The 25,000-nt window shown below is 43.5% G+C and overlaps 2 protein-coding genes across 13 annotated transcripts in view; both read left to right on the forward strand.

Annotated features, from left to right (window-relative positions):
- The first annotated feature begins 772 nt into the window (after positions 1-772).
- On the forward strand, positions 773-5,101 carry cd302 (CD302 molecule). The gene is made up of 6 exons (XM_027010246.3): positions 773-948; positions 1,585-1,710; positions 1,814-1,924; positions 2,836-3,024; positions 3,132-3,155; positions 3,557-5,101. The coding sequence occupies exons 1-6, from the start codon at positions 861-863 to the stop codon at positions 3,757-3,759; spliced, it is 741 nt and encodes a 246-aa protein (XP_026866047.1). The 5' UTR covers positions 773-860; the 3' UTR covers positions 3,760-5,101.
- Positions 5,102-12,238: 7,137 nt separating this feature from the next.
- The window catches only part of baz2bb (bromodomain adjacent to zinc finger domain, 2Bb), a 75,595-nt gene continuing 62,833 nt past the window's right edge, over positions 12,239-25,000 (forward strand). For 6 of the 12 annotated variants that reach the window (XM_081713592.1, XM_081713590.1, XM_081713597.1 and 3 more), the window contains exon 1: positions 22,078-22,218. In XM_081713592.1, coding sequence (XP_081569718.1) covers positions 22,101-22,218 — 118 coding nt within the window. In that variant the 5' untranslated portion in view covers positions 22,078-22,100. Of the gene's footprint in view, positions 12,482-13,519; positions 13,537-20,453; positions 20,503-22,077; positions 22,219-25,000 lie in introns of those variants that run through there. The other 6 variants (XM_081713593.1, XM_081713594.1, XM_035520276.2 and 3 more) reach the window with 3 other exon arrangements.

The following is a 25,000-nucleotide window of genomic DNA, read 5'->3' on the forward strand; positions in this document are numbered from 1 at the left end:
CATAAACGCATGCTGCAGAGTGGTCATTCGATTCTCTCTTCTCACCTCCGAACTGCTGTTTCTCAGTCTCTCGCTTTCATCTCACTTCAGTCTCATGGCTTTCTCACTCTGCTGCAGCCGTAGGATGTTGTTACACAGAACTTTGAACGTACTAAAGCATATTCGGAGCGATACATGACATATAGCGTGTAGTAACAGAGAACAGCTTACATAACTAACCTACTTTCACTATAGAATTACTAGCTGGCAGGCACCAAACATTCGGTAAAATTCAAACATCAGATTAATTTTATGTACGCTGACATGAATGGCTTTGACCACGGCCCATATACCACTGTGAAGTGTTTTTGTAAATGAACATTTTGTCCTTTCCTTCGTAATCACGTGCCTACAAAGCCAGCCAGGCTCGCTGGTATTTAAACTTCCTACTGCTGAGTCTCTGTCATTAAGGATCAAAAGGCGCCATCTAGCGGACGTTTGAAGACACATCGGCTCAGATTAGAGTTCCCTTAAACTTTTCAGTTCCAGTTCAAAAGTCCCCGTGCGCTGTAAATGGTAATTTTGTCTTTTTTTGTTATTGTTAGTAGTAGTAGCATTTAGTTTAAACTTATGTAACAATGAATTAAACAAAATCAATCAATTTATGTATTAATTAATTCAAATTAATGTATTAATGTGACCAAAGTCAGGATAGAGTCTCGAATGACATTGGTCTGCTCCACTGTTCATCAAAGTTTATGGACGTGCCAAAGCGAGCATGTTGGGGCCCTAATGCGGAATGGGTGGGTTTTACTCCTGCGCCTGGCGCAACGCCCGGGCTGAAAGTTCACTCGTAGCCATAACTGCAGGGCACTGGCAACATGGAGCCGAGTACATGTCAACTTTCCTGTATTTTATATGCATTTCTTTTTATTTCCTCGTGTTTCACACAGGGCCAGGCTAACGGAGGTAAGCGTCAACATTTTAATATGTAACGCCTCATTACAGATGAGTTTTCCTTTTGTGCTGAAGGAACACTGGCGAGGCGATATCTGGTATCGCTGTGTGTTGTTTCTTGCTTGTGGCGTCAATGGCAACTAACTGGCGTTCAAAAGCTACGGCTGAGCATAAAACCTAAAGCAGCGCCGACGGGTCTGCTGGCGTATGTAATATTGTTAGAGGAGCTGTGCGCTGTTCGTCGGGGCTCAGCATGTGACGGCTTGGCTACTTGCTGTAGTCTAACTTTTTATGTTTGACAAGCCCCCCCCACCCATAACAATAATACCGACCCTCCAGTGTTGATCATATTAGCTAGGCTGCTGAGGCTTACAGTAATCACTGCATGTGACCAAGCTGGAAGTTTCCGTAGGATTTTAAGAAAGAGGAAGCAGGGTCATGGCTTTTTTAAAACCCTCGTCAAGAATTTGCCTCAGAAGAGATTAAATAAAAGCAAATCTACGCAGTAAAAGTGTTTCAGTTTCTACCCACGTAGATTTTCTGTTGCTTTCCCCCACAGTAAGGAGAAAAATGAATAAATAATATTCAAATAATATTCATGACTTTGAATAAATAATACAAATTCTAACGTACTAAAATTGCTTCCAGAGTGTCCTGATGATGAACGCATGTGGGTGCCGTTTGGCCAAAGCTGTTACCATTTTGTCCATGGAGAGGAGGATGTTGCCAAGAGATACTCCATCGACCAAGCAAGAGACAAGTGCGGTGGCTTTGGTAGTGTTCTCTGGCTCTTCGCACACCTCTGTTTTAATGCACATTGTCTGTCAGTAGGCCTAAAATGGAAACCTTGCACACTTCTCAATCTTGTGTCTCACAGGCCTTCTCACAGTGCCCAATGCCCAAGTGAACAACTTTGTCGTCGATTACAGCCTCAAGCAGTGGAAAGGCAACATTAATATCTGGTTGGGAATGTACTACAGCAGTGATGGTAACATTTGGACTATTGTGTTAAAAGTTTAAGCTTAATAATGGTTTGACACTAACCTTTAGCTAAAACCACTCGCCAAGAACCTGAAGACCCATTAGGAGTGTTGTTTATCTACTGTTTACTTGATTCATAATGTACTGCATTTACTATCATGCTAGCATTGTTAATAAATAATAAATAAGGAAAATAATAGGGATAAAAAGGAAGTGTAGGAGATGCCAAGAGCTCTTGGAGCAGCTGGTATTTTCTAGAATTAAGCATGTGCGTTTACCATAGAATTGAGGGAAACATTAAAAAAAAAAAAAACTGTGTGACTTTAAGTTGATTACTGGGCGTGATCTAGTCTTTTCTCCTTTGGTTGCTGGAATGATGCAGAACGTGTTTAATCTCATCAACTCTGAGCTCCTATCAGTCCCCGGCTGGACACAGGTAGACTATCTAGCATTTCCAAGCACCTTTGTTTATTGACAGAGAGGTCTGAGGAAAGGGCCACATGACCTGTCTAAAGGGGAATAATGCAGCTTCCTCTCGCTTCACAACACGAGCACATCCTGGCATGCTGATTTTTAGAGAGCTGTCTGGAAGTACAGGCGGATGAAAGGACTTGAACTTGTAGTTTACACTCAGACAAAAATGTCTTTGTCAATTATATCTGGACATTTTATTTCATTGTATTTTTTTTTCCTCTGTTTGAACTCTGAAAAGCTTTGTCTTCAGTCTCAATTGGATGCATTAATTGGTTATCTTAAATCTCAATTTAATGCATTTAATTTGTTGTTAAACCCAATGTTGATGCTTTTAAGTGATTTTTTTTCTTTTTGCAACTTGTTTATTACTAATTTAATTGATTTCTCACTCTAGTACTATTGTATTTATCTTTTTCTCTGTATCTCTCTGTCCGTGTATGTTAGTTGATGAGTTTAAGTGGAATGACGAGACTCCTTTAAGCTATAAGAACTGGGAGGATGGTCCTAATATAGAAGATCTGGAGATGCCCCTCGTTGACACATGTGTGATGCTGCATGCCTCCTCTGGCAAATGGGAGAATGTCAGCTGTTCGAGGCAAGAGGAGAATGGAGTGGTGTGTGAAACGGCTCAGAGTAAGCTACGCTTGCAGCAGTACACGTCATGGACGCAGGGTTGCGTTAGGGGGGAATATTGCTCCATTTGTTTGTTCATGTTTTAAAATTTATTTACATTTTTGCAGAAGAAACCAAGGCAGGGAAAAACAGTAAGTATGGATTTTTTAAATACGCATTTCATAGTTTTATTGTTGAAAATTTGTTCATGTCATGCTTCTCTTATGCTTAAGATAAAAAATATTTTTGGGTACCATAGTTCAAACATGAAAAAAATATTCTTTATAAGAATATTGACAGTTTGCCTACCCATTTTTCTCATGCTTTTATATCTTTGAGTGTTATGATTTGGTTCAGGTCCTGCAGTGCCAAAGTAGGTGTCAGTAAGCTTATCAGTTTGGGGGTAAGGAATGGCGATGGCGCGTCATTGTTTTGGGCTAATGAACAGTATTGACGTGTCATGTGACGTGACACTTTGGGGCAGTGAACGGTAGCGATGAGTCATTGTTTTGAGGTATTTAATGATGGTGTCATTGTTTTGCCCCCTGCTCAGGCAATAGTCCTCTCCTCTTGGCGCTGGTTGTTCTGAGCGTGGTGGTGATTCTGGGCCTGTCCTTAGTCTTCTGGTTCATCCAGCAAAGGAGCAGCTCTGGCCTGTTCCTGTTGCCGTCTTTCGAGTACCACCCTCCTTTCAGGTCGCCCACAGCTGACCAGACCTGCCTGGTGGAGGCCGAAGAGTTTGAGGAAATGTCCTGAAGACCGGAGACCTGGGCCTTACTGATGCTCTTGGATTTCTAGTTACGCCCCATTTTAAGATTTAACATCACTGTGTAAGATCGGGTATACAATACAAAAATAATTATCTGTTTTTCAGCCTTGAGATACTAATACAGGAGGTATGTTTGGTAAATATGCAGTAGTTCAATTGACCTCTTCCAGCTTTACTTTGGGTCAACCTGGGTTTGTCTGTTAGGCCTTATTGGTAACAGGTGGTATATGGGAGAAATGCAAGGAGAGTTTCGTCCTAAAATGCTTTTTTTACCTGTTTTTGCAACATTTGGAGGAGCAGCTGAGGAAAGATTCCGTCTAAATATTAGCTGAGTAACGTCTGAGGTGTTTTTGACTGTTGGCACGTATATGTGACGGACACCATGGCTTTCGTCCAGGGCAGTGAAGCAGCATTAATGGGACCGTGTTTTGATATAGTAGACAAAGTTTGTCTTTTGAATGTTGCCAGAACCTTTCAAAAACCTTTGAAGTATACCTTCCCGAAGACTTCAAAGTTCTAAGCAGGGATTTGGGAAGCCTTTTTGTGTGTCTGTGTGAGGGAGAGAAATCACTGGTACTCTGGTATTTTCTCTCCATTTCCTAATCATTATTCTGTCCCTCTGTGAGACAATATTCAAGAAACATCTGTGATTATTCATTTGGAAGTATAAAAAAGAATGTGTGAACAAACAATGCAGAGCTTTTTAATGGTTATGTACAATATGAGCTAGTGTCCAGATTTTAGTACATAAGTACTGAAGCTGCTATTTTGTAGTAGTGAATTATCTGCTTGTGGTTGTACTCTGTGTTTTCCTGCATCTATATATCATGTAAAGCACCTGAGTGAGGAGGCACCATAGAAATTAATATAATTTTTTTTTCAATGTTATCACAGGACATTGTAGTGTGATGAGGAATTCCAGGAAGTGTCACTGTCACATTCAGTATTGACACAGAATTAGGGCACACATTTATGCATGTTGCTATTCAAACTCAAACATCATATGGCTGCATTTCTTTTATGATTTTTTGTACCCATGATTCCAAGCGTAATGTGTGTGTGTGGAAATAGTGTTTGATATCAGTATTTTTTTCTGTGGGTTGTCGAATTGGTCTGTTTCACTGCTGTCTGCATGTACCTGCCTTCATGGGTGAAGATCCTTTAGGACACAAAGCTTTTCACTTTGAGGATATTTTATAAAAAAGAAAATCAGTTTTTACTTTTATGTCCAATGTTACGCAGAAGTCAAGAGGTCACTATCCTGTAAAACACTGATTATGGCTTGATCTTTGTGCATACAAAAATAAAAGCTGTTTCGTAGAACTAAAATACTGTTTTCTGTACTGAGGGGTTTTTTTTTTTATTCTTGCACAAATCTCAATTTCAATGTTGTTCGCAATAAAATCTCTATAGTAAGAGTTGGCAATACCAGCGCTAAATTTACTCGGGAGGAGTCGGTCCTAAGAGTTGGACTTGAAATTTTGTAGACACTAAAGGGCCCATATACATGTATTGAGTGGGTTTTATTTATTTATTTGTTATTTCCTTTATCAAGATTTATTATAGCCACCAAAGTTGCGCAGAATCTAACGTGCTACTAAATTTCCACGTGTCTAACCCATGAATGATGAAATACGGAGCGATATGAATTAGGACAGCAGACTTAGGCCAGATTAATTATCCCTAGAGGCATTTATACATCACTGTCAGTGATGCACCCTGGAAGTGTCAGTCTACCTGTTCCACTTCAACTGCAGTCTCCATGTGGTTGTGGCATTTCGGCTGGCTCTAGAATCTGGAATCACAGACTTTGGGTGCCGAAAATCCTGCATTATTCATGATCACTGCTTTCTTGCGGAAAGACAAAACACTGCAAGTACCTTAGATTGGGACTGTATTGTTATTGATTGGCAGTGCCAATTATTATAGAAATTATTTCGATCACTTCACATTGTGTGCATAGGATTTTTCCCCATCTTATGAAAATTGCATGATTGCCCATCCTTCCAGATTAGCAGCTAAATGTTTCACACAGGAGTACAGGAAACAGCTTTGAAGAGCAGGTAAGCTAGCAAAGTGTTTAATACTGTCGTGCTAGTTATACGTTTGTTGACTCCACGTAGAGTCACACTTTCACAGGTAATCTACAGTACGTGACTACGGTTTGAAAGGATGTCTGTCCTGTTCAATTTAACAATGTGATGATTAAGTGACATAATACTTAATTAGTCGAAGATTTTATGACGTGCGGTTCTTAATTTGTTATCATCATTATTTGTCAGAAGTAACTGAGTATCAATAGGCATGTTTGTTAATTATGTAATGTCAGATCATGGCCACTAGAGCGTGCTGTGAGTCGCGCAAATTTCGCTGAATGGGGGCGATATTTTTTCAGACCTAGCTCAATGACTGTCCAGGGCACTGTCAGTGATATGATACTCAGCCAACTGAAAGAATGATAACCATGCAACGGTAAGTGCAAACTTCACTACTTACTGCAATGGTGACTTTGCATTTATGAGTATGGCAGGCCCAGCAACTCAAAAGCAGAAAAAAAAATATGTATATTTAAAATGTGTTATTGTTTTCATTTTGTCTGCCCTCTGAAATAAGTGTTTGAGGCATAAGCTTGTGGATGGCCGGGAAATACTGAAAGCAGTGGTAGTGGCAAGCGCCCACTTCCTGCCGTTCTGATGCAGTTGCTCCTCCACTCCAAAGTCCACGAGGCCACGCGTAGGTCAGCAGGTTCACACAGACTGACAGCCCTACGACACAGACATTCACTCTGTCCTGATCCCAAACGCCTTAGCTGGAGCTGTATCTTGCTGGTTAAGCAGGATCAAAGGTCACAAATAAGCCCACGGAGGGAATATAAAAAATAAATACCTCTTATTGGCACAAGTAATGTATGAGGTGTTTGTATGAGGTGTCGTTAGAGATATTTGGTGGTATGTCCTGTCAAAGAATTCTGACGCATTCCCAACTCATCTTCCTAAAAATGTCCAGGAAATATGTATGTCTGCCTGAGGCTGGCAGCACTAAAAACAACACGAGTGGTGGAAAGTTTTGCTCAGAGGACAACAAGGATTTTTTTTTGTAATCTTGCTCTTCAAAAGAGGAATGCAGTCACAGTGTCTGGAATCTGAGTTGTCTGAGAGTGGCTTACAGTCTTATCTGTAGTTTTGTAGTGAATCATCAGCATACACACATCTGTCAGGTCAAACTCTCAACCACTGAACACACACACACACACACACCCTCAGGAGCCCTTACTTCCTGATTCTGAAATATAATGAAACTATTGTAGACCTCAGATAAACAGAGCATAGAAGTTAAAGAACATTCCTCTCTGAGATCCCCCCTCCCTCCCTCTTGTGTGAGCCCGAGAGTTGTCCGAGGGTGCAGGGAGTCCTCTGTGACATTTTTTACTTCGTCCTTGCTAGTTTCTCGGGGCTCAGGCAACCGCCGCCATCTCCTAGGTCCGGACAATAGAAACAGGATGTGCATATGCAACAAAGCCTAATTATTCGAGGGGAATACAATCGCTCGTGGACTGGGAGAGGGGCAGCCTACAGGGGAGGGTCCTTGCACTGAGGACAAAAGGAGAGACGCTACGGCCCTCGCTTCCTCATGCCACGAAAGCCGCACGCAAACGCACGAGCATGGCTGCAGTGCTATTTCTAAGACGCGCGAGCTTTTAATAGTGCGGTGCCTGTTCTACTGTCATCAGCTGGTCTGGGAAGACGCAAGTCTTACATCATTACAGCCGTACCCACCATTTCCATGTGCTCACCCTTACAACACATACGCCTTTCACATGTCACCCCGCTGTAAATAATTTAATTATGAGAATAATGAACTAGACCACAGCACAGAATCACTGGTTTAAAAATGAACAAATTGTCATCCTAGGCCTGAGTTTTCACATTGGTCTTCTTAAATTGGATGTTTCTTATCATGCATAGAAGTGATTAACATAATTAATGGACTTCATATGACACACACACACACACACACACACACAGAGCCTCTCCCTTTGCATGAGCCTGCTGGAGAATGATGGCCTGTGCTTTCATTCTAATTACACCGCGCTGCGTAGCGTGATGCTTTATTTTTTCGACAGGCTTCAGCTTTTGTCTTCCATCTCTACACTGCCTGCTCGCTCGCTCCGCTCGCCGTTGGCCTGTGCAGCATAAAGACGGATAGTTTTGGCAGAACATGCATTACGCGAGGCCTGTCACCATTATGATTATGGTCGTAATGGCCTATTTTTGATCAAATAACACGAAAGGCGTCTCATTCGCACGTCCCTGCTCACCGCCGCTGCCTGGAGGAAGAAGGCGCTAGCGTTGACCTGAAATCGCTGATTAAAACGGACAATGGCGCATTAATAAGACTTGACGTGTTGTGACAGCCGACATGGAAATATGCACAGCAGACAGCTATTATAGCAGCTGCACATCGCCGGGCAGGTTCAGCTCGCAGATCGGATCCTCTTGATTTTGTGCTTTGTTAACTAAAACGCGGCTACAACGGCCTGTGTGGACTGTGGGCAGTTTTAACGTAGCGCCTTCTGAAGCTACATTCGTTGAAGATTAAGAAGCAACGGCGTTACAGATTATTGGGACACACACGTAGGTGGCGGTTCACAGGGGAATACTGTCGCTGCGTTCTTGTCTTGTGTTTTTCTCCATTCAAAACACAATTCTGCACTGTTTCCTGATGATGTCCCGCCTGGTTTACGTGCTCTCCACTGCTCCCTCCCTCCTTTCTCCTCCTTTCTCCTTCTTTCTCCTGCAGGGGTGCAGCCAGACAACAGACGCATCTTGGCATCTTGACTCTCGTGCTGGGGCTCTCGTGCTGGGGCTCTCGCCGGTCTCCCGCCTGCTCTCAGCCTCTGAGCGTGCCCCAATTAAGCGAAAGAAAAGAAAAGTGGGATTAAGATGACCACCCATGACCGGATCCATCTGAAGGACGGTGCCGCCTCCCACGCCAACGTTACCCCTTCCGCGCTCCGGTTCTGTGTCCTGTACCAATGCACTCCTGTTATAGGAGGTGTGAATATTTACTGTTGCTGCAGCCCAGTCAGTCATTTCTTTGGCTGGCATCGGGAGTCTTGATGACAACGGCTATCCTCTAATTTGACACGCATGACATTTGACTTATAAAATGTTTGCCGGTGCTGCGTGTAACTGGGTTGCAGCGCTGACTGGAGTGCTATCTGCTTGCTGATATTATGAAAGTGTCACTGCTGTATTGTTCACGGGACGGCTGCATCATAATGATGTATATTTATCTTTTATGTTGCTTTTCAAAGATCATAATTACACCACAACAAAAAACAAAGTCATAACAAATCAGCTTAATAGATTGATTGAAGTACAATGTCATGAGCATGATATGGGCAGTTGTCGCTATATGTATGGAAAAAAGTAATGTGGGTCATTTTCAGTGTTAACTGCTATAAACAGACTATTAGGTTTGTGAGATATTTTGAACAGAAGAGCATTTTAATTTTAACACCAACCTAACCCACACATGTTTTGTTACACAGCTATGGTAGATAACAGACACTAGAGAATGTGTCCTCTAGTGTTAAATTGCCATGGGCAAATATCTCTTCACAAAACCATTTGACTTGCACTGTTGTCCTGTACCTAGGCTAACAGTCAATCATTATTCATTGGCTTGTAATTCTCCTGGGTCTCACATGAGGTACAGTAGACCATCAACAGTCACAGTTGGTGGATGTACAGTATATCACCGTTAGATGAATCTAGCATTGTTTAAAAGCATACATGAATTTCAGACGTGTAATTTCTGGAATGTGAGTATGAAGTGGGTACGCTCTAACTACAGTCACACTGTGATGTGTGGAGTGGCTCACCCAAGAACTCACTGAGCGCTACAAATCCGCGTTTCTCTTCTCGCAGCATCTCCGCGGAAACACCAACACTTATTCCTGCTCTTGTAGGAATATTGTTTTACAGAACATTTTGTGGCAATCCCATAACTTTTAAAAACATATTGCAAAAGAAAGCCGTTGCTTTTTACAATCAAAATAAGAAGAGCTTAAGGATTAAATTAGGACATTAAACTTTTATGGCTTTTACTATTCGCCTTCATTAAATTCTGTCGTGCCATTTTGCGTCCAGCGGCGTCCTGGGCTCGGCGGGAGGAATAGCTGGCTGTGTGAGAGCTGCATGCCGTGTGTGAGTGTGTGAATCCCAGGGCCTCTCATCACGACCGCGGCACTCTCCCTCCCTTTCACACCCATTAAATATTGATGTGCATATGTAAATCGTGCAATGAAATAAGGGGGCATTTTTTATTTATAAATACAAATACAAAGCCGCCATCTAGGGATACGACGTTTGAACATTTGAATGAAGCAGTTCGCCTACCAGGCATATTTACTGTCATGATCTAAGTGAAACACAGAGGAATATGACAGTAATTTATTCACAACACTTTTTGAAACTACAGTGATAGAGCAATTACTTGAAATTGCAAATTTAAACCACCGAAATGATCAAGGCAATTATGCCTTCGATTTAGTGCAAGTTAACCGCAAGGTAAGAAAACACTGCCTTTACTGCAAACGTTTTTACACTAAACTCTTACCATTTTAGGGTAAACCTGTGAACAGAAAGAAACATAAGGACCTGCTCTCTATTTAGCTTTCAAAGCAAAAAAAGTGTCATTGAAATGAAGTGTTTTCTATGTTCTCTTTTCGGTCGGTGCTGGAAGGCGTGTGTTTTTAATGAAATTACAGAATGATACGTTCAGAGATGATTAAAATCTGTGTTCTATAAATGTGTTAGGAGAAAATCAATAGCTGCAAGCAGAGGCCTGGTGGATGACGACTCCAACATGCATCACAGGAAAAAAATAATTAAAAGCAAATCACTACATTAATTTGTTTTCCATCAGTCCAAGGAGACATCATCTGTACGCTTTCTTTCTGTCTCATTATACTTTCTAATCAAGACTCCTTTAAAAACTGCTTTTTAGAGGAGATGGGCTGTTTGCCCTTCCCCCACCATACTTGCTTTGCAGTCATTGTATTTGCACTTATTATACCACAAAAGACAGAGCTGGGCTGACATTTCCATGGCATGGATAAGAACCTGGTATGCAGAGCCCCTGTGATAATGACATTGCTCTGTGCTCCCTCTCTCCCCCATGCGTTCCCTCATCAAGATTCTCCAACACAATTAAAATCCCAGCATCTCGCTGCTAGGGTGACAAATGCATCCAATCATTTTGCCCGCAGTCGGCGTTTGTGATGAGCCAAGCGGGCTTGTCTTTTCCTGCATCTCGAAAAGCGATGCAAAAACTGACTCCCCTCCTCCCCGCTTACCAGGTGGAAGGCAGAAGAAATCAATGAGCTCAGGAGACAGCACGCATCCCCATACACCTGCTTTAAATTCCAAACGCTGAATAAGGATTTTTCCACATCTTTAATTCAGGAGTGTCTGAGTGACTTTGTCTCTAAATGGCTCCCACAATGCAGTTAGGAGTGCCTGTTCTCTGCAACGAAGAGGAAATCATCAGTGTTTTTCAATTGGTTTTATGGCTATTTAGGCCTTTGGGATTAAATAATACAAAGTAATATGATCTGCACTTTTAATTATTTAAAGGTACCTTAAATCAAGAGGCTGTATTCATTTAACATTCATACAAAGGAAATTATTTTCCTTTGAAGAATTATATTTTTTTATACATCCACCACATTTTTGTATGCTCCTTGGTGTTAATCTTGCAAAATTACAGTAGCCTGCATATATCATAATGAGCAATATGATCCTTCATGTTTCGACTGGTGGATGAGCAACATGTTGGTGTTCACCCTGACCCAGCAACCCCTCCTCACATTACTTCCTCTCATCTCCACCTTTCCCTAATTTAAAAGGGTCAAAAGGTCTTCACTGTGTGTATGTGTGCGTGTTTGAGATAGACAGATAGATAGATAGATAGATAGATAGATAGATAGATAGATAGATAGATAGATAGATAGAGAGAGAGAGAGAGAGAGAGAGAGAGAGAGAGAGAGAGAGAATGTTAGTCGAAATTGCAGTGAAGTACACATTGTTATATTAGAATGTAAACACTGTTGCTGGCACGGTTCTGCAACTAGACACGTGGGCTATTGATAAGGATATTAAGGCATACAAATGTGATTGTTGTATTTTTATTTAATAAATATGTTCCAAGATAGACCACGGTGAGGCTTGTTTTAAAAGCGCAAGGAAAAAAAATAACCGCTTAGTGTAAAAATAGTTATACCCACATTTGTTTATCAATAGTTATGAAATCGACAGTCTTTCCACACATACCAAAGAAAACAATGAAATAACATGCAATAGCAAGCGCAAAAGACCGAGTCTATTAGTGCTGGAAACGGAATTTTGGACGATTGCACGCGTTTACAAGGCGCTAAGGCTGACGTCACGCTCGCTCCTCGAAACGAAGCGGAATGAAGCGCGAGAGTCTTTTAATCTGTCGCGAGCTAAGCGAGTCGAACACGCTCGCGCGTTACTGTTCGACCCCTGTGCCTCTGACATCTGCCGCCGGCGTCTCGCTTTCGCCAAGATAAGAAAAAAAAAAAACGTGAAAACAAAAGATACGCTCTTTCTGTGTGAAGTCGCGGCTACTTTAATAACCACCGGGAGTCGATACGTAAAAAGAAAAAAGTGTAAGCGAAAGGTGAGTTTTGACATTTGTAGTTTGTGGGCTTTCGAGGGGGATTACGGCGTCTAGCACGCGAGTGCCTGGTAACGCGGTGTTGTGTTAGCTAGCGTTAGCTAAGACTGTTGCTATAGTGCTGGTCTTCTTTAGCATGATAGCTCAGCTAGAGTAACCAAAACTTGTCAAAGGAAGGTGATTTCTTGGGCACCAGCTGTTTTTTTTTTTTTTTTTTAAAGAAGCAAGCAAGCAAGCAAACAAACAAAAAACAAAGATAGGATGAGCTGCTTTAAGTGACTTTCTTAAGCACCTTTATAGCTCGTAGCTGGCAGGGATCCAAGTCGTGTGAAATCGCTAAAACTCTTCAGGTTTGAGTCCGGCAGGCTGGACTAGCTAGCCTGCTAACCTGGCTCATTCTTAACGAAAGTCAGCACGCTAGCTAGCTCCTCCGGCTCTCGCCTCTTTGTGTGGCCCTGGCTATCCGTGTTATTTAACAGTTACGGCAAAGAACAGTCGTGTTTTGCTGGAGACGTGTGAGCCGAACTGACACACACACACACACACACCGACGAAACAAAATGCTCGATGTATATTCGTCCAGCATGCTGTAGTTGTGAAAGTTTTGGTGCAGTAGAGTCGTTTTAAAAATGGCACAACACAAGTGGAAGTCGGAGAGTAGTCCGAGGGCGATTCGGACTGTTAAATGTCATTAGGTTTTACGACCTTGATGGCACGTCTTTCAAAAACAGACGAAATAAACAGGCAGTTACGTTTGTCGTAGCTTTATTTCGTTTTCCTAGCGATAACTCGACAAGTTCCACTCGAATTCAGCCCGTTTGCTTCGGAGAAGTTTAAAGCGCAAGCGTGCGGGCGAGCTCCCTGTTATCTTTTGTGTCGCTTCCTTATAAAGGGAGCTGCGGCATGAATGAATTGTTCAAATGTATCCCTTTGTGTATATTACCCTACCCTCCATTTTTATGCGCTCCAACAACGACACTTTCGCCATGTTGGGCTGATAATTCTTCTGCTCCTTTGACTTCTAATCCATCCGCACAAAAGCCAGGTCCGATGTAATGGTAAGTGACGGTCATGTGAATTCATAGCGTTAATAGGTCCTGTGTTGTTGATTTGTTGCACATGAGATTTAACATATTTAGGATCCCTTCCTGTTACAGGGAGCCTGCCATAAACGTTGTAGTCTACTACAAGAACGGGAAAAGTTGTAGGTGTTTTTACAGTAATGGCCTGAGGGATATACTAAAGATTGACAGGTGGGCTATGACCCAGAACAAATTATTTTCATATCCGAATATCAAATGACCATACCAGCGATCACGTTGGGAATTATACTTTTTTTTCTTTAGGAAACCGTGTTTGTTTGTGTGTGTATATATAAGTATATGTTGGTGTGTTTTTAAAAGAATATGCTTCTTCAGAGATGCATGCACCTTAAAACATGACATTGTGAGCCAAGCCAAGATGAATGTGATCCCATGAAACGAGGACTCTGTAGTGAGTGATTTAGGCTGTGGTTGTAGTGCCTCGGGTCCTTCTCTGGTGAATATGGTCTTCCTCATCATTCCACACTGCCTAGAGGACATAAGTTATTCTTCACCTCACTAGGCTGCATACCTTCACCACACAAGATGTCAGTTCAGTGGTCATGTAATGAAATGCATACTGTCAAACATGTCTCTGCTTTGAGGGACTTGCTGATGAAGCCTAAGCTCAAAGATGCAGAGGTACATTTAAGTGTCGTATTGTTTCTTCGTTTAGATTCTTAATTCATTTAGGCTTTCTGTTTTCAGCATCAGTAGCCTGTGCTTTACCTCTGTTTTAAGTGTTAAATCATGGTGTTCCAAGCTTCATCCCTCGGAGCTCTGGTGTTTGTTTTGGAAATGTATGGCAAGGCTAATGTAAGGAAAGAAGCATCTGTTCTGCCGGGCTTCCTGATGTGCGTTTCGCCTCTTCTGGGAATGCAGCTCACCACTCTGATGCATTGACTTGACAGCTGCTTGATTCTGTGGAGATGCTTGGAAACCATTAGTGGAAATGAATTGAAACCTCCCCCTTCCTTTTTTTTCTTGCACACACACACACACACACACACACACACACACACACACACACACACACACACACAGGCTTGTTCACTTACCAAGGCACACGCGCACTCACTCTCACTCACTCACTCACAGTTTGTAGTGCAAACAAATGGCTATTGTTGCTTTTTGTGGCACAGCAGCTGAGCACAAAAGAAGGTCTTGATATACTTGTAGTACCTTAGAGAGAGAGAGAGAGAAGAAAAAAAGGGAAAACAGAGCTGTCAGGGCTTGTTTTGTGGTTGAGATTTTTTCCCAAGGAAAATATGCAGTAGCTTCACAGACAAACCAAGCCATGATGCATAGCCTCAGTTCCACCCACGTTAAACTATTAAACAATAAACCTGCACAGTTGACATTGCAAAGTGCGTTTCTTTCGCTTTTTCTTGTTTTTGTATTAAGATACAAGTGATTTTTAAATTTTTAAAAAAGAATATGCTGTCAGGTTGACTAGGGCCACCAATTTTATGTTAAACATGTCACTTTTTCAACACTAACTAAATCTGCATAATGGACTTGTTCCTTTCAATAGTCAATAGTTATCCATGCTCTTAAGTAATAGTTATAAGTTGTTGTACAAATTGAGACAACCAGTCATAAAGATTCTTCTCTTTTATAATCTGTCATTTACGCAATTCAGAAGGCCCATTTGGCCAACTAAGTCATATTTTAAACACCAGGTAGTGAGGAGCTGTATTATCATGGCCAATAAATCAGCCAATAACTAGATGCATGGCTAGAAGGTCATCACATTTGCCTCATATTTATTCAACAATGTCGGCCTTGGGAAGGCGTTCTGAATAAGGAAAACAATCATGTGTTACTGCACTTCCCTGGAGCCTACAGTCTGTTATTTAAGATTATGAAAAATCGTACCATGCCATTTGAGTGCGGTGCACTCCCAGAGACACTATGACCTCAGAGGTATATAAATGGGCTACTGCTCAGAGCAGCACTTTTTAAATCAAGGCCTTGATTATTCAAACTGTTCACTTTATAATTTTTTATTTTTTTTCCCTCAAAAGTGCTTAATGTAAATTGAATGGCATACACAGTGAGCACTGCACTTGAGATCGCACTACCTGCACGTATGGAAGATGACAACCTCCCGTTTTAACCTAATGCTTGGTTATTTTTTTGGAGGTGGGGGGTATGGTGTGTGCCGGCTACAGTGCCCACGGTGGGCTTCGTATCATTTGCCAGATTCACGCTGTTTGTTATTCATTGTTTGTTACCCAGATTGCCCTCAGGGTTTGCCTCGCATGGATGGCACTCACTGGCATGGAGAATATAATTGGATTGGACCTTAAGTGGGTTAAGGCGTTACTTTGGAGTATTTATTTGAGCCAAGCCAGTCGTTTCACAGGAGGAATCTGACAGTTATGTTTGTGGTTATTTTGAGCTGTTCGATGAGTCATAGCCATTTGAGATTTGAGGTCATTAATCTGTAGAAGAGATTGTGGGGTAGCATCACATCGTTTTCTCCTTTCCTGGTACTGCGACAGGGAAGGGGTAAGAAAGGGATTCCTTGCTTGCTGCTTTGGGAGTCCTTTAAAAGGATGAACTGGACCCATCAGTAATTATGGCAGCCTTCCTGATGAAACTCTGTCAGGCTTTTTTTTTTTTTTTTTTTTTTTTTTTGAAATCCTTTCTCCCCAGAAGACGACCCCCCCCCCCCAGTCGTTTCTCTTCTTCCTCTCTTCATTCTTCCGTGCCTTTACACTCATTAATCAGAGCCGTTGCTCTCCCGCTGTGCAGCCCGAGAGCTCCAGCAGTCTGGCAGGTGCCTGGGTGTTGGTCAGGGACGCATGGGGGCGGCGGCCCCTGGCCCCTCGCTTGCCTGTGGGGCGTGGGTCCCTCCGTGTGGACAGGGTTACTGCTGTGCGATTTAGTCATCCACTGTTTGTTTTTCAGTCTGATGTCTCTGATCAGTAAAGGCTTCACACACATCTGTTCGTAGGCTGGGGATGACGCTTCCTGATTGTGCAGGAGACTTTCAACAGGCCTGTTAGAAATGTAGCAGGTCGGCGGTTCTCTCTTGTCACTCTCGTCCCCCTCTCCATGTATCTTCTGTAGATGGCTGTGATGTTTGAGTTAAAGCAAAGGGTTGCCGCTCTGATGAAGGCCTCCTACTGTGTAAATGGGTGTGATATTTGAAATGCCAATAGTTTGGGCTGTTTGCCTGCCTGCTAGCCTCCATTAGCATCCTGGAGCGGAATAGCGTGTGCTGTACTCACGAGAGCTGACAGGAGAGAGCGAGTGTGAGCGATCGCTGTGTTGAGTAAGGTCTTGCATATTCATAACCAAGGGACAGCTGCTTTCTACTGGGAGCCCAGAGGCTCACTAGCTATTATAAACCATTCTTTACACACACACACACACACACACACACACACACACACACACACACACACACACACATGCATACATACATACGTGCACGCACACACAGACTGTGCTTCAGAAAGCAAGTCCCTGTCTTATTTATTGATTTCTCTGCATTTAAAATCTGGTCACTCCTGCCACAAAGCCTCTCCATTTTAGCTGCGCTAGCAGCCGCTGCTGCAGCCGCCAATTTTAAATATTTAATTTTCTTGCAACGCTGCATGAAATGACGGGCGAAAGGAGCGTGAGGACCCGTGCGTCCGTGACAGTGTGTGAGGCGGCCAGCAAGAGCAGTTGGTTTGATGCATAGCCTGACGTTGAGTTCAAATTTGAATTTCGTTCAGGTTTGCACTGATGTGTTTGTGCACGTGTGGGTGCTGTGCCTATGTTGAAGGCATTTATATGCATATGTTTTCATGTCCTAGTGATTTTGAAAAGGACTAAAATCTTAATGTTCAGGTTTTTTGTATGCACTGCTGTCTTGTATAATAAAATTTAAATAATCAAATTATGCTATGAATAGACTAATTGTTTGTCATGAATCAATGGTTGATGTAAGCAGTGACAGTAACTGTGTTGCCTGTAATTGTAGAAGTTTCAGATTTTAGGATTGGAGTGACATGCTATGATCCATTCGTTCTTGTCAGCACATACCTAATATTTTATTTGTTCATACCAATTACGGTTTGTTGTAAACTGTTTTTTAGTTTGTGGTGGAATACTGTATGCAGTTCATACTGCATAGGATTGTGAGAATGGCCTTTCAGCCTGGTTGTGTGAGACTAAAAATGACTGCAAAATACTGTAAGTAAAGCCAGTTCTGGGTGTGTGACTCAGTCACCAGGAAATGGTGTAACTCTATAAACTATTGGACCAGCTTGACACAAAGGCAGAGAAGAAAATTGAGAAGCCAGAGTTGGTGTTGGTGGTTGTTTCCGCCAGCCAAACCGTTATTGTGTCGCTCTTTCCAGTGAGCACAGGATGAGGGAGCTGGGATGACATACTGCCCCGGTCCTTAACTGAAGGCTGAGAGCCGCCCGGCTGCAACATTAGCCGCCTCTGCCACACTTCAGAGGGTTTAGAGGGGAAAAACCGTTCATCTGGAGGCCTCGAGGCGACCTCCCCAGCTCCCCCGCCAAGCTGGACGCATCCACTTTCCCTGACACTTGTGCTCTCTGCAGGCTGTGGTGGTCGTGGGCGGGGGGGGGCGGCGCTTTGCAGAAGCGCAGCTTTGGGCTTCGACCCCTACTCGGCTCCGGCAGCTATCACTCACCCGTCTGTCGATGCCTCTGCATCTCTTGAGAGGGTGCCGGCTCTCAGCCTGCTAGAACCGTGGGCTGCAGCCTGACAGCAGGTTGATGAAGTCAGATAAATCTCAGTAGAAAAGCAATCATTGGCATAGATGCCAAAGGACTCTGAGAATTTATACTGTTCAGGTGAGCTTTACCACAAGCGCTGTCTAACGCAGAGTGGAGGTTCACCTGGTGTCCTCATCTAATTACGCCACCATACAGTGATGCTAGCCGTTAAGTTTCACCTTCCCACCAACCCCTTTCCAGTGGTGTTTGCGTCCTGGATTCACGCAACCTGCCGTCATCTACCTCCTGCTGGACACTTCTTTTGGCGGTGGATCTTGCATCCAAATGAGCAGGTTGTTGAATTTAAATGCATTCTGATGGCAAATCCTAGTGTTAAGAACGAACACTTCTTTACTAGAATCTAGGCGTTCATGGTTATCTTTTGTTGATCATTATCACTATTTTGGCCTTTTGCAGTAGTGACATCAAAGATCCCTTCAGTATGTAAATGAGGCTTCTAGAAAACGTTTGTGAGATGTGAGCACCCTGACCAGTCCAGTCTTGGCCATTCCCGATCAGTGTTCGTCTGAGTGAGGAATGGGTTCCCCACTATAAGATCTGGTATTTTAAATTTAGTGCTGATGTTGATTCACATCACAAGATGAGCTAGCTAAGCAACCTAAGCCATAAGGTAGTTAAATAAGCTTTTATTTGATTCTATTTATTTATTTTAATCTCAAGGCTCACTTCAGTTGAGCCGGTTAGCTTGCTACCCCGTGACTCCAGCTTTGAACCACCCCCTGGCCTGCCTGCCTGTCTCTCTTTCTCTCTCATACACACAGGCACACGCTTATTCACGTGTGTAAGACTTATGGCCATTCTAGAGTTTGGGTAAAGAATCTCCTAGGCTGTTTCAGATCTTCATCTGGTGATGGTAAAAGTCAGTGTTTAGGGAGAACATACGGAATGACTTTAAATTTCCGTAATGTCTAATTCTCTCTCCCTCTCCCCTTTCCCCTCCTGCTGCTCTCCATGTCACCAATTGGTAGATGTGTGTAGGTGTTTAAGGGATTTGTGGGTTGATGTCTTCATTTTTGAAATTGTTTTCCAAAGATGTAAAGTGAGTTCTTAGATCGTAGCTTGGTGTGTAAATATTTTTTAATCTGAGCTGTGAATGGGGAGGGTTTGTCCACTGCTGAGGAATATTAAACACTGTGCAAAACCACAGTCAGCAGAATGAGGGAACTTTATCTTTGCTAGTTGATCATTGTTTAAACGTGCAGCACAACTCTAGGACTTGGATTTGAGGAAACATGGACACTAATTGGTGCATTTATCTGCACACTGTGTGATGTCACCAGTTAGTCCATTTGGTGTGTTTGTGTGTGCGTGTGTGTGTCTGTGTAAGTAAGATGTAATGGTGCTCACAGGAGTGTTTAAATGCGCACCGGCAGTGCTGAAGCAGACCCAGATGGGGCTGTGTTTAATGAAAATAAGGGAAAGTTGCTGGCTCACCAGAACGCATGTGAGGGAGAAGGCAAGCTGGCGATCTTAATGATAAAACACACACATTTTGTTAGCTTAAGAACAAGCCTGAAGTAATGTCCCAGTGGCTTTTCACGTCTGAACTCCGCCTTCTGCATCTCAGAACAGACTCGATCTGTTGATAGAGAACACAAACGCTTAGCACGTTATTGCACTGTGGTCTTGTGTTTAGATAACCAGGTCTGTTTATCTGTCTCCTCCCCCAGGGCTACAATGCTAAATGCTAGACAAGTACATATAGTATGATCGTTTAGAATACGGTGGGAGCACATCCCTTGTGAGGAAAAATGCACTGACTTTTTAAATGATTTTAAATCACAATAATTTTTTTCCAGTTCCCTTAGTGATGGGTTTCTCTACATTAATTTTTCTTCCAGTAAGAAGGTAGCTTCCCCATGCTTGTCACGAGATATTGGGCTGCTGCATCACAGCAGTCGTAGGTCTCAGTGGTCTGTGGAGTCCACTCTTCATTCTGTATTTTTTTTTTTTTTTATTATTGTTGAAAATAGCTTTCTCTAGTGCTCGCTCATATCAGTGTAAAAACAATAATAACGAAATGCGGAATGAAGAATTAAGCAATTGGATTATGTTGGTGATTGTGTGTGTGTGTGTGTGTGTGTGTGTGTGTGTGTGTGTGTGTGTGTGTGTGTGTGTGTGTTGCAGGTCATGATGCAGTAATGTCCCTCCACTGAAGTCGAGCTCACCTCTGTCAGTAAGTGTCCGCTGCGTCCAGGCCTGCTTGCTCCACACCTCTCTACTCTCGTCTGTCTGCGCACTGCTCGTTTTGTGTGGATCCTATTTAATATGCACTTATCAGAACGTGCATCTTTTCCAGGAAACAGCTGATTACTAGTTGAAATTAGTATGTGACTTTTTATGTAAATTGTATATTACTTGCTTGTTAGATGGTGCTCTATTTGCGTCTTTCTGCTCCAAGACGTAGACTTGCTGTGTAGATTTGATTCGCACCATTTAAGCGCAAGATGATGTGTCTGTACCATTAGTTTCAATCAAAGTGTCTTGGCAATTTACTTTGCCACCTCTCCTTTTTTTGTTGGATTATTTTCTTTTGCTGGTTAGTCAGATTGAGTGCCTAAGAGCAGGAGAAGTCAGCTTTGTTACATTTTGATACTTTCAAATAAATTAGTGTCAACAAAAGGTGGTAATTGGAGGGACTAAATTTGAAAGTATCCCCCTTTTGCACACTGTAGCTTTCAGCAGTGCCTGCATGGCTGACTCCGTTAAAGGGTCTCTTTCCCCCCCCCCCCCCCCCCCTCTGTTCTTGTCATAGCTTACATTCAGTCCCGGTCCTCCAGTAAGTGGCACATCTGACGCAAAGGTTCTGTGTAGTTTCATCTTCTCCGTAATCATGACACCCTAACTAATCTCATCAGTTTATCGACCCCTTTAGATCAGGTATTTTGGAACAGGGGAAACCCTAAAACTTTGCGAGGGATGTGGTTTCCCACGCTGGAGGTGAGGGCGTCTGGTCTAAAGCGCAGAAAGACCACCTGTACCTCCCTCGTTACCTCAGTGTCTTAATTAGTTTCCATCTTTAATCTGGACTGAGGCTTTCGTGGTTGAACTTGAACATAGTTTTTGTGTGTTTACATGCATGTGTTTTTGTGTTGTCATGGCAAGCCTTAGACTAAGTGAAGTCTGTGTGTATGATGTCGAGAGAGAGAGAGAGAGAGAGAGAAAAAATGGCAGGTTTTAAGTGTAGTGTGTGTCATGGCAGGCTTAAAGTGTGTGGTGAAGGTGCTAAAACCCTGGTATCATTTTTCTTGCACACTATTATTTAATGACATGGCGTCAGAGGTGCTTCTCTACCAGCTGGGTGAGGGAAGAGTGCTGTAGAGGGTGCGTGCGCATGCGCGCGTGTGTGTGTGTGTGCCCATGCACATGTGAGTGTGTGTTGTGCCCCATTTATTAACAGATTGCTGCCACTGTGTAATGTGATGTGGCTCTGACCACAAAAAAGAGATGACAGACCACGGAAGCAAATAAGTAAATAAATAGATTGCTACATTAGCTATTATTTTTTACATTTTCTAAACGGCTCCTCTCTCACACAGTTGAGGTTTTTTTCTGGTTCGTTTTTATTTATTTATTTTTCTCGCTAAAGCAAGTGCTGATGTAAAACTGTCCCGCGACACACAATTCGGAAAGTAAAAGCAGACTGTGCCTGCTGTTTGGCAGAGGTGCCGACATGGGCGACTTGCCCTCAGCAGACCTGCTCGAAAATGAGGGGCAGCTCTGATACTGATCGGAGATGACGCTCTGCTAGGTTGGGAGAGCGTGGTGTTTTTAATGACGAACGCATCATGTCGCCCGGACGTGCGGCAAGAACAGAACACATCCCGAAGGTCAAAGGCAGCGGGGGTGCAGTCAGCAAACACATTTCACAGAGGATTGCATCAGCATAACAGTAGGCTTGGTTTCTTCTTTGCTTTTCAGTAGTCTGTCTTTTTTATGCTATGATTCTCATTTTCTCTCTCCCCCCACACACACGCACACACTTACTTCTCCCCCTCAACTGCAGGTAGCCGTCTTTCATTCTCTCTCAGTCGTTTGCCGTCTCTCCTGATTAATTGATATGGGAGTAATTTCCTCCACCAGTTGCGGCTAAAGTCAGTGTGGAGGTGACCGTGCCTTAGACTCTTGCAGCCTGACCCTTTAGTGCTGGCACAGAGCGCCGTGTCGCAGAGACAGGAGGCTAGGCTTTGGCTGTAGGTGCCATGCTCTACACACCGACAGGGCTCATCCAGCCCTGTAACTTGTTGCCTGCTCAAGTTCGTCTCTGCTTGGGGTTTGACCTACACACACACACACACACGTACACACGTATGTAATTCTGCATCCATCCTCTTTCACACAGTCTTTCTTGCTCTCTCACTCACTCTGAGCCTGCTTCACCCCCCCCCCCCCCTTCTTTCCATCTCTCTGTAGTATCTCTGAGTATGGGGCGACTCTAAGCCTGCTGCTACAGCGAGCGAGAGCCCTGTTGTAAGCAGCTGCTAATGAGAGTGCAGCTCACCCAGCAGAGAAGCCAGCTCAGCTCAGCTAGCACAGAAGCTCTGCAGTGTGCTGTTGTGGAGCTGTTGTTTAAGATGAAGAGGTGTGGTTAACCTGGCCTATGTAGGGCAAGCTGATAAAATATTCTCCTCTCACGCTGTGAAGCCATGTTGCTCCTGTCTTCCTGGCCATGTTGCATTTGCCTATGGTGTGCTGACAGGCGGACGGCTTGTGTCTGAGAACGCTCTGTGGTAAGGGTGTTAGGGGAAAAAACAAAGTATTGAAAAATTGCGGGGAGGGTTGAAGCTCAAAATGTAAAACTGTATCATTGATACTCCCCTGAGTCTCTTTCTATGGTCTCTCATATGCTATATAAGGTTTTATATGAGGCTGTTCAGGTTTCTGTACTGTTTATATCTCTGTTGCTCCGTTTTATAAGATCACATTTCTGCACAAGGAAGCGTTACCTTGCAGCTTTTGTTCTGAAATAAAATTGGTAATGTATTTTTCTCAGTCAAACTAATTCTGTAATATATAAGCAGATTTCTGTGTAATTAGATTTATAATACAAATAAAACTCAAATTCAAACCTTAGTTTAAAAAAATAAAATCTTAGTATCAAAATGATTTAGAACCTGAAAATGCATGTTATTGCAGCCCTTATTTGTGGGGCGTTAGGCCCTGTCCCTGGTCCTCGAGCCCTCTCGTCTGGCTAATGTCATTAGCTCGGTGCAGGTCCTTTTTAAGAGCGCTCTGTGCTGGTTATGAGCAGCACTGAAGGCATGGCTGCGGGCCTTGGGGCACTAATTACCCACTGGGCGATGAGACCCTGCCCCGGCCAGCTGCGCACCCTCATGCTAATTTAACCTTGATAAACCAGAACTAATCAGGGCTTTTCATTGGTAAGGTCCGAGTTGGATGACTAGGAATTCACATGCGTAAGCGCGGGTCGTGTGATAAAGATGGGCCGAGGTGGGTGTGTGTGCGTGAGGGGCTGGTCTGTGACTGGTGTATGGGGGAGATGAGTGTAGGGACTGAAGGACAGAACATGATTTAATGCATCAACTTGGAAGTGTGTGTGTGTGTGTATCTGCTTGTCTGTGTTTCTGTGCTTTCTATGTGCAGATGGTAAGAAGGGAAATTGAATTTTCTTCAATGTGGCTTGGCCGTTGCGGCCAGCTGCCTCTCTCCTCCTTTTAATGTAGCCATTGAGACATCAGCATAGGACAAGAGGAGCTTCTACTCCTCTCCACCCTCTCTGCGGCCCCAGAGCCCTCCTCTAGTGCTCAACGGCTCTGGGCGCACACGGCCCATCATGCTGCACTGATTACAAACAGCATTCTGCTTTCCCTCTGGATGTCCATCCCCCCCTGCTCACTTCCATCTTCGGCACGCGGCAAAATCCGACCGCCGTAGTGCAGCACCTCCAAAATGGCTCCAACACTATCAGATCTGATAAAAAGCGCTGTTCTTTCAAGGAGCAGCACTGATGCCACTTAGCTGGATGAGAGAGGGAACGGGCGAGCGCGCGCGGGGGGGGTGCGAGGGGCGCGAGGGAGCGAGAATATCTCTTTCGTCAGCTCTTCCCCATGCTGATAGAGGTGACGCCAAGGTGAAGGCGGACTTGCGGAATGGTTGGAAATCATTGATATTCTGACTTGCAGGCTGCAAATGGCTCAGTGGCAGATGGAGTCTTTGTCAGGGAAGAGAAATGGCAGGCGTGGAGCGCGGCTGCCGCGGCCCCTCCCCCGCGGCCCCTCCCCGCGCTGGCGGCCTGTGACCCTTCCCCCGCTCGCACCGCTCTGCCTGCGCACGCCGATCACTTACCCTGCGTGCTTTGTTCCACATGGAATGTGCAAGAGGATCAAAATGACCTTTTTCAGAAGTAGGAGCACTCATGTGCGCACAACGAGACAGTGAGCTCGCAGTGTGGTGCATGATGCAAAATTGCCAGTAGTTCCCAAAACCAGGCTTTTATTATTATTATTATTATTATTATTATTATTATTATTATTATTATTATTATTCCTTTTCTCTTTTCCCATGTATTCTGGATCTAAGTAATTGTCACATGACCAGAGCATGTTGCCCCTCCACCTTTTGAACAGCACTGAGCTTGTCGGGAGTGGTTTATGTATGTTAAGACATATTTTGGCAGCAGGGCTGGCATTTTGGCAGCAGGGCTCGTGATTTTC

The sequence above is a fragment of the Electrophorus electricus genome, chromosome 4 (genome assembly GCF_041902795.1).
Source record: "Electrophorus electricus isolate QZ-2024a chromosome 4, ASM4190279v1, whole genome shotgun sequence".
In the NCBI taxonomy this organism is placed as follows: domain Eukaryota; kingdom Metazoa; phylum Chordata; class Actinopteri; order Gymnotiformes; family Gymnotidae; genus Electrophorus; species Electrophorus electricus.